The sequence below is a fragment of the Hirundo rustica genome, chromosome Z (assembly GCF_015227805.2).
Source record: "Hirundo rustica isolate bHirRus1 chromosome Z, bHirRus1.pri.v3, whole genome shotgun sequence".
Taxonomy (NCBI): Eukaryota; Metazoa; Chordata; class Aves; order Passeriformes; family Hirundinidae; genus Hirundo; species Hirundo rustica.
Window position 1 is genome coordinate 46,277,999 of NC_053488.1, and position 18,292 is coordinate 46,296,290.

Sequence of the window (18,292 nt, forward strand, 5' to 3'; positions counted from 1 at the left end):
TGGAAATAGTTAACAATGCTGAAGGTAATTTGCCTTCTACAACACAGAATCGTGGAACATGCCAGTTGGAAGGGGCTCATCAGGATCATCAAGTCTAATATATAAGTGATGAGATAAAGATATCTATTTTAGTGGGATGTCTCCTCTACTCCTTTTGAATGACAGCTAATTTAAAAATAAAATGAGTAAGTACAGGTACTACTGCAGTCTTAAGTCCCTACTGTGTAGAAATCAAACCTGCGTTTTTAGTATTTTTTAGGGTGTGTTTTGTTACATCTTTTTTTCTGCAGTGCTCCTGATAGTCACTCTACAGCTTGTCTTGCCTTGTTCTCACAACCTGAGTTCAGCTTCTTGTTGACGAAACCGATGATAAAATCACTGTATTGCTCTGTTTTATCCGACTTGAAAAACTGAGATTTAGTGAATTTCTGCTTGCCTTAATCATGTTTCCCCCCAGATTATCCTCTGTTTTGTGGGTGATCATTCAGGCTCACTGTACACACTGAGAGGATATGTAATTGCAGTTGCTTGATGTAAACAACCAGTCTGATGGACTTAGACAAAGAGAACCTTTCAAGTACATCTCCTGCTTTGAGCAAATACATAGTAAGTCTGGCGAATAGCATGGATATGCAATTTCCAGCCTAGCAGCGATGTTTACCTTGTCATGGCTTGCTTAGTGTGTGAGTCACCACCTGAAATTGTTGTATTGTCCCTACTCATGGGATTAGATATTAATCATGACTAAATGCATGTGCTGAAAAAAAATAGATCTTCACTGTTGTGATGTGATTGATACTTCACCAGCAGAACTAAATGAAAGGATTTTCTAATCAATATTATTTCCTATTTTAATTTTGAAATTATCTGTTCATAAGTTAGTGAAATTGCGCAAACAATATCCCACAGCTTCTACTTTCTGTTTCTTTCCTCTGTGATGATTTTACTACAGTCTGGTAGTTTATAAAATATGAAGCAGCTAAGCAAAACCTAATTATGAGTTATGTCCATATTTTCTTGTAGAATTTAGGACTGTAATCATCAAAGACTCTAAATGATTTGAGGGGGGATCATTCTGTGTAATTATTCTCCATCTTCCTCCTCTGTTGTTGTTGGCTGCCAGGCAAACCAACAAATATGAGGCATTCAGGTGGAGGTGAGCTTTTTATACAGCATTCTTAGCAGTACAATATTATTTGCAATATTGTTCCCGGTATTGTTTGCAGATACTGTCATTGACACTTAATGAAGTGTTATTCAAGCAAACAGTGGGATTATTTTAATTTAGGGTGTTGGACTGCTCCACCTTCCACCATCAAGAACATTTTACAAGAAAATAAAACTAACCTTCTTTACAAAGATTTGTAACAGAGAAGCTAATGTTGTATAATTTAGGTCTTAAGGGCAGTTTTGCCTCCTGATCTTCATTGTCTGAGTCTGAGTGACAGGTCTGTTCTGGAAGGGCAAGTGGGATTTGAAAAGTGCTGTGTTCACCAGAACCGTGGGGGTTTTGTGTGTTTGCTTATTTGTTTTTCTTTTGGTATTATGTAACTACTACCTTACCAGCTTCCTAATAGTATTTTACAGAATAATTTTTAAAATATGTAAAATATTTTCATCTGTACTGCTGAAATATTTGTTAAAGGCACTGGGAACTACCTAATTTTTTTTTTTTTTTTAGACAAAGGTAATTGAATGCATGAATGCCACTGCACATAGCTGACAAAGGCATATCATCTTTGTGACTAGGCTCTGTAAATTCTTTCCCACAGAAGTCAACAAAAGGGTCGGTTGTCCTGGGTTACGTATTTCGTCACTTAAATTTGGTGGAAATAGATTACTTTGGACTGCGCTATTGTGACCGAAGTCATCAAACGGTAAGTAAAAAAACCCAACAGATTGGATTTGCCATGTATAAAATTTACCCTGTTGTGCTGTTTGCCTGTAAAGAGTTAGATTGTCTTACTTCCCCTAGCTTTCACTGTTTCCTGGCACAGGTTTCCAGAAATAATTTCTTCTGTTTGTTTGCAATTGTGTTGGAATAACTATTAATATCTTAGATAAGAACGAAATCAAATGCTAAATGTTGTTGAAAACTAAGTTTAAGAAGTACAAATTGTAAAAAATTATTATATGAAAGTAGGATAATCTATTTTCCTCTTCAATACTGTGCCCAGAAGTCAGTGCCTGGTGCTCTGTGCTGCTCAGTCTTGCTTTGTCCTGCAGTGCCTGAGAAGCAGTGTCCCTGAGTGCATCACAGCCTACTTCACTTGCTGCAACACTGGCTGAACACCTGTTTCAGAGTGTGTTGGGCAATGCTATTTTCACTCTGTCTGAAACATCTTTGTGTCCCTGAGCCCATGTTCACTAGAGCCTCTTTGACAGGGACAGCCACATACATCTGAGGCTTTTTCCATTGGGACATTACTGTCCTAAACAGACAAGGAGATGTTTCAGCCAAAGCAGGCAGTATCTTGGAACAGCACTATCTGCACTGCCAAAAGCTTGTGCAGGATTGCTGCAGGCAAAGGTGAGGAGTAGGGGGTGCTCAGCAAGAGGAAACAGTGCTGTATTCATAGGATGGTCCTCGTACTACCTTAAAATTATGCAGAGAATAGTGCCTGGCCTATGGTTAAATGAAGTCAAGCCCTTTACAGTTTTGAAGCCAGTATTTTGTGATGATAGCACTGCACAAGACCCTGTTTCATCTATATATAGTAATAACTTATTGAATTAGCTAAATATTTGCTAATTTCTTCTGTTAACCAGAAGTTGATCATGTAAAGACTGAATTTGGAACAGTATTAAGCAGAAAATTACTGATTGCTAATGGCAGCTACAGACTGCCTCATTCCTTGTATTTTAACTTCCGTGCCATAGTCCAGAAATCTATGAATTCAGTTCCTTGATAAGATTCTAACCATTTCATTCCATGAAGATGTAAGCCAGATTCAGCTGTGAACTAAAGGTAGACTGTCAGAAATGGTGGTTTTGATTTCCTGAGGAATTTGAGATGTGAATGAAAAGGAGGTAAGTATTTTTGCTCTCAAAAGTGTTTTCCTTTTTGCTGTGGTTGCAAATAAAATAAAAATGGCTGTTCCTGGGAATATTTCCAGAAGCATACATAGGGTGTATTTAGTGGTGCATATGAAAATATGAGTATAAAAGGGGATTTCACCTCTGTTGTGAAAGGGACACATAAAAGCATATTTTAGAGCACATCTTTTTGTTTTACTTTTTCTCTCATGTGGTGCTCCAGTCGTGTAAATTTAATGTTAGCTTTGGGCTTTATCCTCTGGCCAGCCCAGTGTCAGGAAGCCACCGTGATTCTTGATTTTCCCATGGATTAGGAAGATGTTTATCCCACTTCTGTCATTTGCCTGCTCTTGCACTAACACTGGCCTTGTCATGTGGATACAGGACCTCAGCTGTGAGGAATCCTATGGTGTGCTCCTGCCCTGCCATGTAGATGCTGCCACAGTGACTGGCCAAGTGCGTGCTGTTGCCTTTACACCCAGGGCCATTTTGTACCAAGTGATGGTGAAAAGGCCTGTTTGTGTTGTTTGTCTGTGTAAGGATAACAAAAAGTTTATGCTCCTTTATCTGAAAAGTTCATGTCATAGTTTTAATTTCAAACCAGGCAGAAACACCAATTATGTAGTGGTTTCACATTCACTAAATTTTGGTCTTGGTACTTACTCTTTTTGTGAGAGAGAGACTAGGAGAAAAATAAAGCAGGCTCTACCTTAGAAATTAACAAATAGTTTTATTAACACACACTAAAAGAATAGAAAAAAAAGAAAGTTGGGAAAAAACTAAAATGGAATGAAACTTCAAAAGCACTCTTCCCTCCCCTTGCAAACTGTTCACTTTCTTACAAAACAACATAAAGAAACAAAACTTGTAATTTTCAGTCGTTTCACTATCTGATAATAGTCTTTCATTAATTCATTAGGGGAAGAGTATCTGCTAGAGTCATGGATCCCAGTGACAACTTAGTTCTCTTGTGGGTTTTAAACTGTCACAAAAACAACCACCCGGAGAAACTTGCTTTTGTGACCCTCCCAGGAGCAGTTTCCCAAGCTGCTTATGGGTCATGGGTCTTAGACTTTTGCATACTGGGGTGTCACCTTTTAAAGATGAGTAACTCCAAAGCAAAGGATTCTTCACCTTAAGGTACAGAGATATCTTCTCACTTCTTCACTGGCGCAGGGGGCTTCTCATCTTTATCTCTGTTCAAGCATCTTATAGGATATTACTTAGTTCATCACAAACACCTTTGCTTAAATCTACACACAAATTAAAACAACTATCTCCCCAAATGCCTATCTTTCCCATGAATTAAAGGAATGATCTAAATATAGAGTTCATTTCCATGGCTCAAGCAAGAATAGAAGAACCAGCTCTTCAACCCTCTGTCTTAATAGTCTTTTTACTCTAGCTACTGACTTCATGCTGTTGTTCTTTATGTTCACTCTGTCCTTTCTTACTCTCTCAGAGAAGGGCTAAGCTCTGGAAGCTTCATGTTGCTGGGAAAGAGTTAAATCTGCTTGGAGTGTTTGTCTCTCTCTCTGTAGCTCGTGGTGTTAGATGTTCAAGGGCAAGCTGATGAGGGAGGAAGAACTCACGCAGAAACATTAGGGATTGGAGCACTCAGGCAGTTCAGAATCACAAAAAAACCAGGCAGCATCATAAATGCCTTCTCAGCCACCCCTCAGTGTAAATCGGGGTGGCTTCATGCCAAATGGTGCCCATAGCTCTTATCAGGGCTCAGCAGAGATCCCTCCCTGCTCCAGGGAAGCTTAGAGAAAGTAGCTGTTGCAAAACAGCAACCTCTCCTTCCCCCGCGCTTCAGCCGGGAGCTGATGGAATCCGGCCAGGCCTCAGGCCAGCTCCCCCCCAAAAATGGGGGAGCAGCAGGCCCAGCTCGATGTTACCTGTCTCTCTCTGGCCAAAGGAAGAAGAAAAAGGACCCACCTACAGCTCTCTGTTAGGTCCCTGTCTCTTCTAAAGCAATTCCCAGGTCCTGACCTGGAGAATTATTTTACATTTTTCTATAACTAAAAAACCAAACTGTACTAATCCATGACAGTTCATAAAAGAGCTAAACAGTGCTACTGTGTGTAGCTTTATGTGTTTTATGATGTGTGGTTTTATGCTGCTAGCTTGCTATTTTTAGTGAAATTTTGTAAGCTCTTAAGAATAGGCAGTGTAATGGAAAGTTTTCACACAACAAACAACACTTTGTGCTTTAGCTGTAAACATATATTTAGTTGCATTCTGAGTGTGGCTAAAACTTTCTGGGCTGCTGTGGGAATTAGTCCTGTAATGGCTGGCAAGAAGCCTAGATCTGAATTTTGGATTGAATATTTTTTGGATCCCCCTCAGTAGATTTCCTAAGGGAAGAGAAAAAAGTTACCCTGCTAGTAGTTTTAAAACCATGGTCCTGAGATAGTCTCAGGGAGAAAAGTGTTTGGGGGTTGGGCTACCTAGCAATACATTGTGGTGGGGAAAGTTTTATTATTTGTACTATCAGGGTTTTTTTGTCACACTATATATTTAACTGAATGACGAATAAAGCAGCATTTTCTTTATGAGACTAGACGACCGCTGATGGCAGAAGGAAAAGAGTCTGCTCTCTTTCACCGGGTAGGATATAACAGTTTTATTCTTGAGTCCTGCCCTGCCTGGCTGGAGATCTTTCCTGGTGGCTCACCGGCACCAGAGAGACCTAGGCCCCACCTGTGCTGGGCTTTTTCCCCAGGGGGCAGGACCCAGAGGCAGGGACAAACCACTACCCAATCAGGGATAAAGTGGGAGGAGAAGAGAGTTGGGTTACAGCTGAGCAAGGACAAACCACATGATTACAAATCCGATGAAACACAATATAAACCCAATTAATGCATTACTACATTTCCCCTTTTCTTATTAAATTAAGAAAGAGGAAGGCTCGGTTTGTGGGAGATGCTCAGAGTTTGGACCTTGAGTACCTTTAAAGTTGCAGAAGAAAAATGACCTTTAGTGCAAACAAACTGTCTAGAAAAACACTGTTAAGTAATAATGATAATTAGAGGGAGAAGGTTCGTCACTTTCTTCTCCTCCAGGCAGCACTGGCCACTTGTGGGCCCTCTGCAGGTGGCTTTGCAGTTTTAGGGATGAAAGGTTTCACCCACTCGGCTGGCACCCGCTTGAGGCCTGGAAGAGTGGACACATAGGCATACCCATGACTGCCGGTGACCCGATCATGAGGACTTTTGGTTTCTCTGGTCGCTGGATCCTTTACTATCATATCCGGTGACTTTTGCTGAAAGGCAGAACTGGTTAAAGCAGGATTATTTAGTGTAACATTTACATTTTTTAGTTTCTTTGAAAAATTCCCTTTGGACCTTTGAGACCTCCTGTCCCATTTGTCCTGAAAGTCCCGAAATTGCTTTTTAAAGGGCATTGAGATGCCCAGCCTGATCGCACAGGAGACACATTGTTCCTCTCTTGGGTGGTGGCACAGGTGCAGGAGGCACGGTGCCTGCAACAGCAGCTTTTTGTGGCGGCTTGACTCAGGAACTGTCGTTTTGATGAGCTTTTATGAAGGGAATTTTCCTGGCACACACCTGGAGCATGTCAGGTAAAGTTGGAGCCGGTTCTATGGACAGGCTGAGGATTGCTGCCTTGTACCGTTCATTTGCATCGGCCAGAGCCATCTCCTCCAGTACCTGTTCTTGGGCTCCTTCATTCTTAACCTGTAACTCAATAGCTCAGTTTAATCGCTCCACAAATGTTACAGAAAGTTCTGATGGAAGCTGCTTTATTTTACTGTAAGGTTGGAAAGACCCATCGGGCTGGATTGCTAATCGAATCGGCAAATTCTTATTATCAACACCCATTTCAGGATTTTGCCAAAGCTCTGGAAGTAACTATTTTTGGAGGTCAAAGGGAACTGTAGTATTCCTTGCTAAATTTGCTTTTAAACGGTTGCAAAAGTATTCTCTTTCATATCCAAATTTGGCCTGAGCTTTGCATAAACCCTGAATCGCTTGTTGGGGGAAGGGGTCCCAATTACTGTAGACAGCACCCCCTCTTTTTGACTGTTGATATGTGAAAGGGGTGGCAGAAAAGCCGGGATCGCTTCCTGCTTCTGGGTTCCCGGCTCCCCCGACACCTCCGGGGCATGGGAACTGGGACCGTGGGTGCGGAAACTGTGGGAACCAGGGGCAGGGAGGGGCTGGAGGCATGAGTCACACAGGGAGGAGTTGGAGGGCAGAGGTTTGAGGGTAGAGGGCAGAGTCAGAGGAGAGGGCAGTGCCAGGGGCGGCACCGAAGGGAAGGAGGGGTCTGGGGAGAAGAAGGGATGGTGGGAAGGAGGGACAGACAAAGGGAGAGACTCCCTGTGGCTCAAGAGCACGTGGCTTTGGCCATTTTGGACAAAGGAAACCCCTCCATCTTGTGACCCCCCCCCACCTGGAGACTACTGAGATGGGAGGTTTGAGCACTCAGACTGCCTGCAAAGGTACAAGCTGGGGAAAATTCACAAAGAACTGGCTTTTTTCCCTTTTCATTTTGCTTTTGCTGTGCAAACTTAATTTTTAAGCTATAAAAAGCAAAATTTGCATTTTCTTTATTATTAGAGGAGCCAGATTCAGCTATTTTTTTCGTTATAGCCTCCCAAAATTCTGGGGAGCTTATTTGCTCTAATGATACATGTGGAAACTGAGAAAACAACCACAGAATTAATTTTTTCAGCTGTTTCTTTAAACAGTGGGTACCCCCATCATCCAAGGCACTTAAAATTTGGTAATAGACTCTTTTTTGAGACACAGACAGCCTAGCACCCATTTTTTGGCTCAGATTTTAAGTTTCTGTGTCCCCTTTAACTGTGACTGAGAAACCAAAAGGAAAAAAAAAACTCGCTGGAGAGAAAAAAAAGCCAAAAAGGGGAAACAGTTTCCTTTTCCACCCCTTCCCCCAGGCTGCCGAAAGAAAGCACCTTGAAGGTTTTTACTCTGAAAGTGAAAATCTTCCCCGAAAGGGAAAAAACCCTTTTCTCTGCGGTTCAATGCCTCTTAAAAAGATTTTCCCTTAGAAACCCAAAAGTAGTACTCACCAAAAATCCAGCGTTCCTTTCCTTTCTTTCCCAATCACTCCTTTTGCCTGAGACTGACCCTTTTTGGTGCAAAAAGGGCTTCTAGTCCCGAATCCCAGGGTCGTCTTTCCATGAACATGTGGTCACCTTCTCTGGGAGCAGCCACCTTCTCTGGGAGCAGCCTGCCGTTCGGGGGGCTTCTTTGCAGCATTCCGCTGGGATTTTTGAGTCCAAAGGAGAAAACTGCAGCCCTGGCCTGTGGAATCCTGTGTTTTGGAGACTCCACAGCAAACGCCACACCTGACGGGTTTGTGTCTCTGGGTATGTGGGCTGTGTTTCGTGACTCACGTACCTGCGTGAGATTCTTCAGCCACGTGCTCTCCGAGTGGTTCTTCCAGCTTTTTGGGAACCTCTTGTGGCTTCAAGCCACACGTAATGGCACAAAATGTGGTATTTCTTTATGAGACTAGGCGACTGCCGATGGCAAAAGGAAAGAGTCTGCTCTCTTTCACCGCGTGGGATATAACAGCTTTATTCGAGTCCTGCCCTGCTTGGCTGGAGATCTTTCCCGGTGGCTCACCGGTGCCAGAGAGACCTAAGTCCTCCCCATGCTGGGGCTTTTTCCCTAGGGGGCAGAGCCAAGAGGCAGGGACAAACCACTACCCAATCAGGGATAAAGTGGGAGGGGAAGAGAGTTGGGTTACAGTTGAGCAAGGACAAACCACGTGATTACAAATTCGATGAAACACAATATAAACCAAATTAATGCATTACAACAACAAAAGAAACATTTTTCTTATTAGGGGTTTGAAAGAGCTTCTTTAGTTATTTTCCCTGTTACTCTTGCATACCTCAGCACTTCCAGGTGGTTTTTTAAGTGCTGTGTTGGTGAGCTACCTCTTACGTGGGTGATATAATTATTTTAGTATTACCAGTAGGGCTCTAATGAGTGAACAAGATTTCGCTGTGCTGTGTAGTGTATATGAATGTGTAGCATTAAAGTGGTCTCTTCCTGAACAGCCAACAAACTAATTAGCCTGTGAGAAGAGCTGGATGCAGCAAACAGATTTACAGAACTGGATGGCCCTGGCAGAGGCATGAACAGTAGGATAAAGCATAAATTGGATTACCCTGTCTCTAGGGTAGCAATTTGGTTGTATTACACAAATTTTGCTTTACTGACATTCCAGGCTTTCCCAAACTCTCCACAGTAAAAGGACGGTATTCAAATGGAAAAATCAAGCGCTGGAAGATTACAAGTTGCTGTCAGAATAGCATTGCCTATACCTACTTGGTGCTCTGAACAAGACAGGTCTCCAAAGAAACAACAAAATGTATCTTCTAATAATGAATCAAGATACAACATTTAATAATGAATTAAAATTTCCATGACATAAAACCACACCCCAGCGAACAAGTGGGTTTGGATAATGCCATGTATTGTCAGTAGTGTTTCCTAATCTCTTAGTGCCTCTGTTAACAAACTACGTGGCGCTTCTTTTCATGTGGTATTGAGTACCTTTTTTTGTGGTGCAAATTCTTTAAAAGAAAGACCAGTTTTCTTTGAGTGCCTGTCACTAGAGGCCACAAAGAGATACTCACAGAATCTCTTGACTCCAAGAAGAAGATGGCTGATGTAAATATTCTTATTTTCTTACCTGATAGTGCTAATCTGAGCTATTATAATCAGAATGTATCCTGATACCCTCCTAGGGCTCTAAGAGTAGAAATATGAATACAGAAGGACATTATCATGATATTCAGACATATTGCACCATGCCCCCAGACCCTGCAATGTGGGTATGTTTTTTTCCCCTGCTAGGAGGAAGCTCTGTTTGAGCACACAGCCCCGAGAGCAGAGCAGGTAGGAAGTAACCCAAGGCAGTAGAGGGAATTAATGTCATACAATGTAGAGCATATTTTGTCGTCAAGATCTTAGGAAAAAAAAGTTAAATTATACTTAGCTTGTGTTTTGTTGAATGAATTTTTTTTTCTTTTTATGGATTTTTATACTCATCACCAAGCATGGTATACTAAATTATGTAGGAGGAAAGGGAATTGTTGTGTGTATTAAATTAGATGTCATAGCCAGTGGAAAGAAAATGGAGACTGATGATGTTGAGTAGAAACAAGAACTTTTAGAAGACTATTAATGGATTAAACCAACGATGCAAAGCTGATGGTCAGGTGAGTCAGAGGGAGTAAGAATAAACTTTCAGAGTGCAGCAGGATCAGTTCACTGATATGATACTAAATATAACCTATATAACTTCAGCTTATGAAAACAAAGATAGAAGCATTAAATACATATTTGTATGTAGGAATTGCCTGAAATTTTTTACATTTTTTTTAATAATAAGAATATTGTCGTATCAGAATATCAGTCAGCAGATTGAGGTTCTTTGCACTGAACATTTGCAGGAAGAATCAGACACCACAATTCCAGTTCTTAGTGTTGTCTTAAGTTGTGGGAAAATCTTGATTATTTCAGATTATAATTGAAAAATGGTGCATTTTCTCATCAAAATTGTATTTCTTCCTGTTGCAAATTTGATCAAAAACTGACCCATGTGGCAGTATAAGTACAGGTTTGTAAGAATCTAATTAAGACAGTCTAGCATTTAGTTTGAAGTTGATAGATGTTTCTGCACCATACACTTCACTGACTGATACTACAGCAAACATTTCAACCTCATTAGTATTTTGTTTCAAGCAGGTTAATGGCATTTAACCTTATGCAGATACAAAAAATTAAGATTCCAGATTTGTGGTAAAGTTCTTGCAGGTACTTAAAAGGGCCAAATATGAAATACTGCGTGGAGCTTAGATGGTTTGTAATGTAATTTCTACTGAATTAATTGAAATGTAATTTCTACTGAAAATTTAAAAGGGAGTGACTTTCTTTAATAACATTGTGCCTTTTTAATCAGTCTTAATAAATAAAAAAATATTAAGGTAATACTATATGTATTTGTAAAGAACAATTAGTAAAGTGTCCCTTTAGTAACTGGATCATTGGATGGTTAGGTCTATTAAAAATACTTTTTCCCCCCATTTCTTCTGTAAATGTTAAATACTTATTTTATATTTGCAGCATTGATCCCTTGCAGTTAAGTGAGGAGGTGCTGGGTCCTCCAGCTTTATGTAGCAGTGCTGAGCTGTTTGCAAGCCTGTACAGGGAGGGCACAGGTGGGAGACCACTGGGAAGTGTCACAGTGGCTGCCAGGATATGAAAAGGATGAAGGCAGAGTGTCAGAGCTGCCTTGGTGTTCACCACTCTGGGGTTTGTTGTCAGCAACTGCTGTACGAGTACACTGGATTAATGAGGCTGGTTTTTTGTTCCATTTGTCTTGGCACTTCAGCATATCAGCTTGGAAGCGTAACTGTACCCAACACTGTTTATCCATCTGTACAAGCATTTAACAAGTATCTAACACACATAATTGTAGCTGTGCCTAGTGTGCTTACAGGGCCAGAGTAATGGGGTTCTGTTCTCATCTATACTGACTTTGGCTTGAGAAATGCCTTTGCATTATCTGTAAAATTCCATGAATCTTTGGCTTTCAAATAAAATGTTAGAAATCTCCCAGTCCTGTCCCACCTCTTGCATTCTTCAGGAAAATTTTGGCAGCCTTTGAAATAATAAATAGCTGTGCAGTGATTTCAAGTGTGGGTTTGTGCCATGGCCACAGTGCTGAATACTCACTGGAGAAATAAAAAGGCAGATTGAGATTCTTGTCTCTTTTCCACCACACTCAAGTGTTTAATCTCACCTGTGCTGATCTCAAGACCTATGGCACAGAAAAACATGTTTTCTCATGCCATCTGATAATTATTTTTACTAGCACAAGCAGCAGCACTCTCTCTTCCAGGGATGAGAGTGCACTTCCTCCTGTCTGCTCAGTATGAGGGAAGGAGAAGAAAAGGTTAAGTGATATCAATAATCAAGTGTTTTGTGTTAATTTTCAAAGTTAAGTAACTAACTTCCCTAATTATCTGTCTCACAGTACTGGCTGGATCCTGCAAAGACCCTTGCTGAACATAAAGAATTGATAAACAGTATGTATTCGATTTGAACTTAAAGGACAAAGATGAAGTTACAATGTTACATCTGCACAATATCTCTATTCTAGTCACAACAGATTTATAGTTCTTAACAAGTTTGTTATTGCAGTTCTTTGCTGTATCAAAATTTCACACATGGGTTGCACTAAGTATCATTTAACAGTGTCATTACTGTCTAAAGAATTCTGTGTGCTTAAATTTTGTTTTAGGTTAATAAGTGGTGTTATTCTTAATTTTAATAATTTATTTTATATTGGCTGTGATGCCTCTATCATGCTTAGCATACCATAACTAACTTAGATTCTCTTCTACTTCTAAAAGTAAAAGTTGTGCCTCCTACTGATAGTAGATTTTCTTCTGTTACTGTCAGTCTTCATATATTGCAGATGCTAGATCTGTTATATTTATTACAATTAAAGATTGGTGTTTAGAAATATTTTTAAAAATGTATTAAATAGAAATATGAAATATGAAATAAATATAACTGTAAGAATTTTGCTACAGGGTTATCTGAATAACAGGAGAATAGTGTTTTTAAAAGGTGTGTTAGAAGAACTTTTCCAAATATTTCTAAATCTAATTGGCAAATAAATAAAGATGCTGCATAAGATACTTGGAAGTGTGGAAGGGATTATTATTCAGCGTTATTAGTTATGACAAGGAATCACATTTCATGCACAATGACATTTTTTCAAAAAGCTTCAGTGGAAAAAATATTTAAACAGCAAAATCAAGCAACAAAAAAATTATCTTAGAGAAATAGCAATTTCGCAATGAAAGGTAAATTGAAATATTCAAAATAAGCATAATTTCCAAGTAGATAGACAAGAAATGGATAATTAAAAGACTTTTAAACAATAATAAAAATTGTTTATTTCCCCTTATGTGTAATGAGTGTCTGTGTATGGATCTCATTGTGTGAATGTAACATTTTTTCTGAAAATTTCAGGTTTCATAAAATGTTAAAATGTTAAGATAGGCTTCTTAGTGGCTGTTTCATAGTCAGCTAGGAACGATTCATACCAATTATCAATTCAGGACAACTCACTTTTACACCAATTTTTTTCCCCTGCAGCTGGACCACCATACACTCTGTATTTTGGCATTAAATTTTATGCAGAAGATCCATGTAAACTTAAGGAAGAAATAACAAGGTACAGTATTTAATAAAAGTGAAGTTTTGATCTCAGGCTAGCAATACATTTCAGCTAGGTGCATATTGTTGTGGTGTGCCTGGGTTTTTTTTGGCGGGGGGGGGGGGGGGGGGGGGGGGTTTGTTGTGTGGTGTTTTGTTTTTTGTTTTGTTTTGGGGTTTTGTTTGTTTGTTTGGTTTTTTGTTGTTTTTGTTTTGGTTTTTTTTCTTGAGCATCTGAATGTTTTTGCTTGAACATTGGTGTGTAGGAAGAAAATTGTGATTAACCACACAGCGGTTGATAGTGACAACTGTTAGGAAGCCCAAGAAGAGAAGATTTTCTTTAGACCATCAAAAATCAAAAGGCCTTGATGTGCATTTTTGGGAGTGTTGTTTTTGTTTTTTTTTTTCTTATTTTCAATAATGCATTGCTCCAGCTGCATTTATACTATGCTATAACCAAGTTTAGAGTTTACTTGGATATCAGATATAAATACAGGGAATTTTCATCTTTATTGGCCATAGGTTAAATTCCAGAACTGTTTTTCGAGGGGATTTCTTTTGGTCTTACTAAAAATATGTGAAGGAAATTGAAGAGTTGCATGCCTCTGGTTCTTTTACCTAAGCTTGTCCTCTGCAAGGTTTGAGGATGCACACAGTAACACATACACATGCACATAACTTGTGCATAGTAACACAGGCACACACACACACGGTTATCTGAACCCTCTCACAATTTAGGGGTTTCTGTTTATTTTATTTATTAAATGTCTCGGAAAAATACTTTTAAGTTCAAAAGGAAATTTGAGAGATTGGGTAGGTAGGCAGACAAAGTTAGTGTGCTGGCTTGCATTAACAAATGGTAAAATACTTTTGATGTCCTAAGAATGTGATACATGAGGATTCATTAGAATGTACACAAGGTATTTAATTTTCCTAAATCAAAGGTTGCAGCACAGGCAATATTTTTCTTATTCTAGAGTGAGAAAATTCTTTCGTTTCCATACTGGCACAATAGGACTGGAAGTCTCTAACGTAGTAAGACCCAGGCTGTCCTAGTAAAAATAATAAATGTTGTGACATGGCAGGTAAAAGAGCGTAAGCTAGCAGCAATGGGATGCCTCTGTAAAATGGAAATTCGGTACCATTTTCTTGTACTTTCCCAGAAGAGCTTTAAATCCTGCTCAGGGAAAGATAGGTGTCCCTGGGAAAGTGAACTTTGGCCACAGAATCTGTTGTGATTGCCTCTTGGGATGGAGCGTGGAGGAAGGGGGCTAAATTTTCACAAGTTCCTCCTTTGCCCTGTGATAAGGACAGCCAGTGATCTGCATTGCTGATTAGGTGTGCAAATCCAGTCAAAAAATGTTGCAGTGACATTAGGAAGCCTCTGGTCATGACTTGACAGTGTTTGGTCATGCAGAACTGGAACCTTGGGTGGTACAGAGAGACAGCCTAGGAAAGTGGTATGATGGTATTGTTAGTCTTCTATGAAACACATTGAATAGTCAAAATCTATGAATACTTATTCCTGCAGGCTCTTAAATCTTGGAAGGAATGCGCTGCCTTTTTTTTTTTTTTTTTTTTTTCCTTTCTTTCCCCCCCCTTTTTTTTTTTTTTTCAGGAAAATAACAGTTGTAGTAGTAGTAGTAATAATAATAATAATAATAATAATAATAATAATAATACCACCATCTCCTTAGAATAATTTGGGTTGTAAGGGACTCTTAAAGGTCCTTCCACTTAGGAGGCATTGAAGGCCGTCTTTTCCTTTATTATAATAATAATAATAATAACAATAACATTCTACCTAATTGTGGAATTCCAGTGATCTGTTAACTACTTCATGCTAATCAATGTGTTTCTTTAGAGCACATATTTATAACTTTAATGGACATGAGAACTAACTCTGTTGTTATTAGATTCTGATTTTCTGTGCCATTACATGATTACTCTTTGCAAATAATGAAAACCTGTCAAATTTGTAATTGCTTTGCAGCAGAATCTGTCTGGCTTGTTGGCAAAAGCTAACACTGCAGTATTTGCTGGATGTATTTGCTAGAGAAAGCTTGCAATTGAGTGCTCTAATATATGCATGACAAACATGACAGCACACAAGATGAGACTGCTTTAGCTATAGGTAAAGACAAAAGGCCTGGTTTTGCAAAGAGCTCAGTGGCTTCAGTGGGAATTGAGATTGTTCACCTTACAGGAGTCACTTAAGCATTAACAGTGCAGGATTCAGATGTATTTTGAAGGATCCTATGCTGCTTTATTTTGAGACTACAGAAATATAGGTACCTGCTCCAAGGATAATATATTTCCTACATCCTCTCCTTCCAAGCTCTACTTTGTAGAGGGAGAAATGCTAACAGAAGTATGGGTATGCATCAGAAATGCATTGCCCAGTGATATTCCCAGGAGATTCTTCTGCAAATGCCCTGTTCCTCTGAGGTAGAGAACATTGACCATTTTTTAGAGCATGGACATTCCTACTACAACATCTGTCACAGCACAAATTCTGGGGGAAATCATTAATCAGAAAGACACGTGTATCTTTATTCAGAGGCTCATCTGATAAAGTCTAGAAAATTTGGTTACACCTTAAGTTTTCTCAATCAGCTATCATGTAACCTGCAGTTTGTAAACTTCCCTGTAATCAGTGTAGGTGCACTTTGAATTTAGAGGTCATTCCATGGTGCTTTCATAAATTACTTGTACACACACAGAAAATTTGTTTGCAGAGCAGCTGAATGGCTCTATACAGATAAAACTGAACTAGCGAGTAATAGGAAAGCTATATTCTTGTATGGAAGACCTTTTTTCTTCTGATAAAAATTACCTTCGTTTTATTTTTACATTTTGTAGGAAATCAGTGCAAGAAATTAACCCAGGATGATGTGAAAGACTGCATAAATCTGTTGTAATAAAACCAGACAAAATCAAAATAACATTTAAAAGATTTCTTATAAATCATTATGGGAAGTTGCCAAACTGCAGGCCCTTTATATAATGGCTTGTTAACTTGTCTGTTCAGTCTGCTTTGTGCATATTGATTCATTCTAAGTGGTCTCATGTTTATCAAGTGTAGAAGCAGGTTATGACTTTGAAATTACATTTTCACCCCTGCTATCACTATTCCAAGCAGGAGAGTACCCTGTGCTATGACAGATTCAGTTGATTGTTGATGGCGCACCCCCATCCATCTTCTCATGGGCTCCATCAAACCTACCTGCTGCATTGTAGTTGTTACTCTGTTATGCGGAGAGGAAATACTTGAGTAAGGAAGCATCCAGTACCCACTCCTCCTTTACACTGATCCAGTGATGAAGTTAAACTTTTACCCTTTTATAGGTTTTGTGTTCAATTTTTCTGATTCCTATCCCTCTTCCCCACTTCCTGACTGCTCTGTGAAAGTCGAAAGAGGGAAATGATATTTTAGGGAGATAAATTGCTGTATCTTCACAATATAAGCCGGTATTAGTGAAGTAGGGAGTGGTCCCTTTCCTGGGTTCTTTCATTGGATTAAACTTAGTTGTTACTTCAGGGTCAATAGTGGAAGTCATTTAGAGAGAAATACAGGTATCTACTGTCACATAGTTATGGTATGTGCACAGTAAATGGGATGATTTTGAAATATTAATTGGACTTGAAATAACAACTTTGTTCTATCTCTATGTTTAGGTATCAGTTTTTCTTGCAAGTAAAGCAAGATGTTCTACAGGGCCGTTTGCCTTGTCCAATCAACACTGCAGCACAGCTGGGAGCATACATAATTCAGTGTAAGTTCTCCTGGCCCACTGAGAGGTTATTTCTTTCAATCTTGCATTGTGATTAATTTTAAGTGGTGACTGAAGACATCATTAACGCTTTATGCATTCATTTACAAACAGAGGTAGTTTGACTGATTTCACTTAAAGACCTGTAAATAAATGACCATTCTGAAGAGATAATGCAGGAGCAATATGGAAGTTAATGTAAAGAAGAAACTTCAAAGTCAGTCTGAAGACTCTGCTAAGCATTCTTTGCTTTTCTGGGGAATATTTTAACAAGTACTCAAGACTTTATGACTTCAGATTATATGTAGAGCATTGCAAAACATTCATCAGAAGATTTACAGATTTCAAAGGCTATTGGCAGCCTCAAATCACAAAATCTGGAAAATAAAATATTATCTCAAAAATACATTATGTCAGTATGAATACATGTTTATTTAACAGGAGGTTATGATTTGACGAAGTGACGAGGTTATGATTTCTGAAGTGAAGATTTTCCATTTTTTTTTTAGTATTTATCTACATTCATCCTTTAGTAGAGATCTTTTCAGAATGGATGTTATATCCTGCATGCTTAGTAGATCTGGCAGTGAATTAGAAAGGAGTTATCTGTCTACTGGAGCTGTTTGTTTTCTATTACAGCTCAAGATCTATGTTCAAACGCAATTGGTAACCAATAATTGTGTGAAGAACCATGCTGGGGCCTCTATCTGCAATTTCTTGGGGCCTCTATCTGCAATTTCTTCTGTGTTAAATTTAGAATTGTCTAAAGTGATATGTATCAAGGAAAGATTCTTTGTATTATTGGTGTTACAGGTATGACTCAACACCTCTTAATAAAGCATAAAAACTAGTCCTCATTTTATATCCATTCTAGAATGGCAAGGCGGAATAACTTGTGTGTGAAAGGGGAATGGGCATAATACAGGATTTCATGGTGAAATGTGTAGATATGTGTATCTAAAAAGCTAAAATTTCAGGCAGTATTTATTTATGTACAATTATTTTTTACTTAATTTTGCCAACTAAGAAATATGACATACCATCCTCTGAAAAACTGTTTGCAATGCACATTTCACCTTACTGGCAGCCATGCCTTCCCTGAAAAAATATTGCAAATGTGAAGCAAGAAAATATGCAATGATGGTAGCATCTTCATTTTATGATGAGAAATGAGTAGAAACAGTAAATTCATGCCCTTTACTAATTTTGTAGGGTATTGTTTGACAGGTGACAGCTGTTGTT

General features: G+C 39.0%; 1 protein-coding gene across 4 annotated transcripts in view; it reads left to right on the forward strand.

Moving 5' to 3' along the window:
• Positions 1-18,292, forward strand: part of EPB41L4A (erythrocyte membrane protein band 4.1 like 4A) — a 133,987-nt gene that overhangs the window by 52,460 nt on the left and 63,235 nt on the right. For all 4 annotated transcript variants that reach the window (XR_005704497.1, XM_040090862.1, XM_040090863.1 and 1 more), the window contains exons 3-6: positions 1,773-1,877; positions 12,085-12,136; positions 13,218-13,296; positions 16,956-17,053. Coding sequence is in view for 3 of the 4 variants with exons in the window: in XM_040090862.1 (XP_039946796.1) it covers positions 1,773-1,877; positions 12,085-12,136; positions 13,218-13,296; positions 16,956-17,053 (334 nt within the window). In the remaining variant the exon portion in view is untranslated. The remainder of the gene's footprint in view (positions 1-1,772; positions 1,878-12,084; positions 12,137-13,217; positions 13,297-16,955; positions 17,054-18,292) is intronic.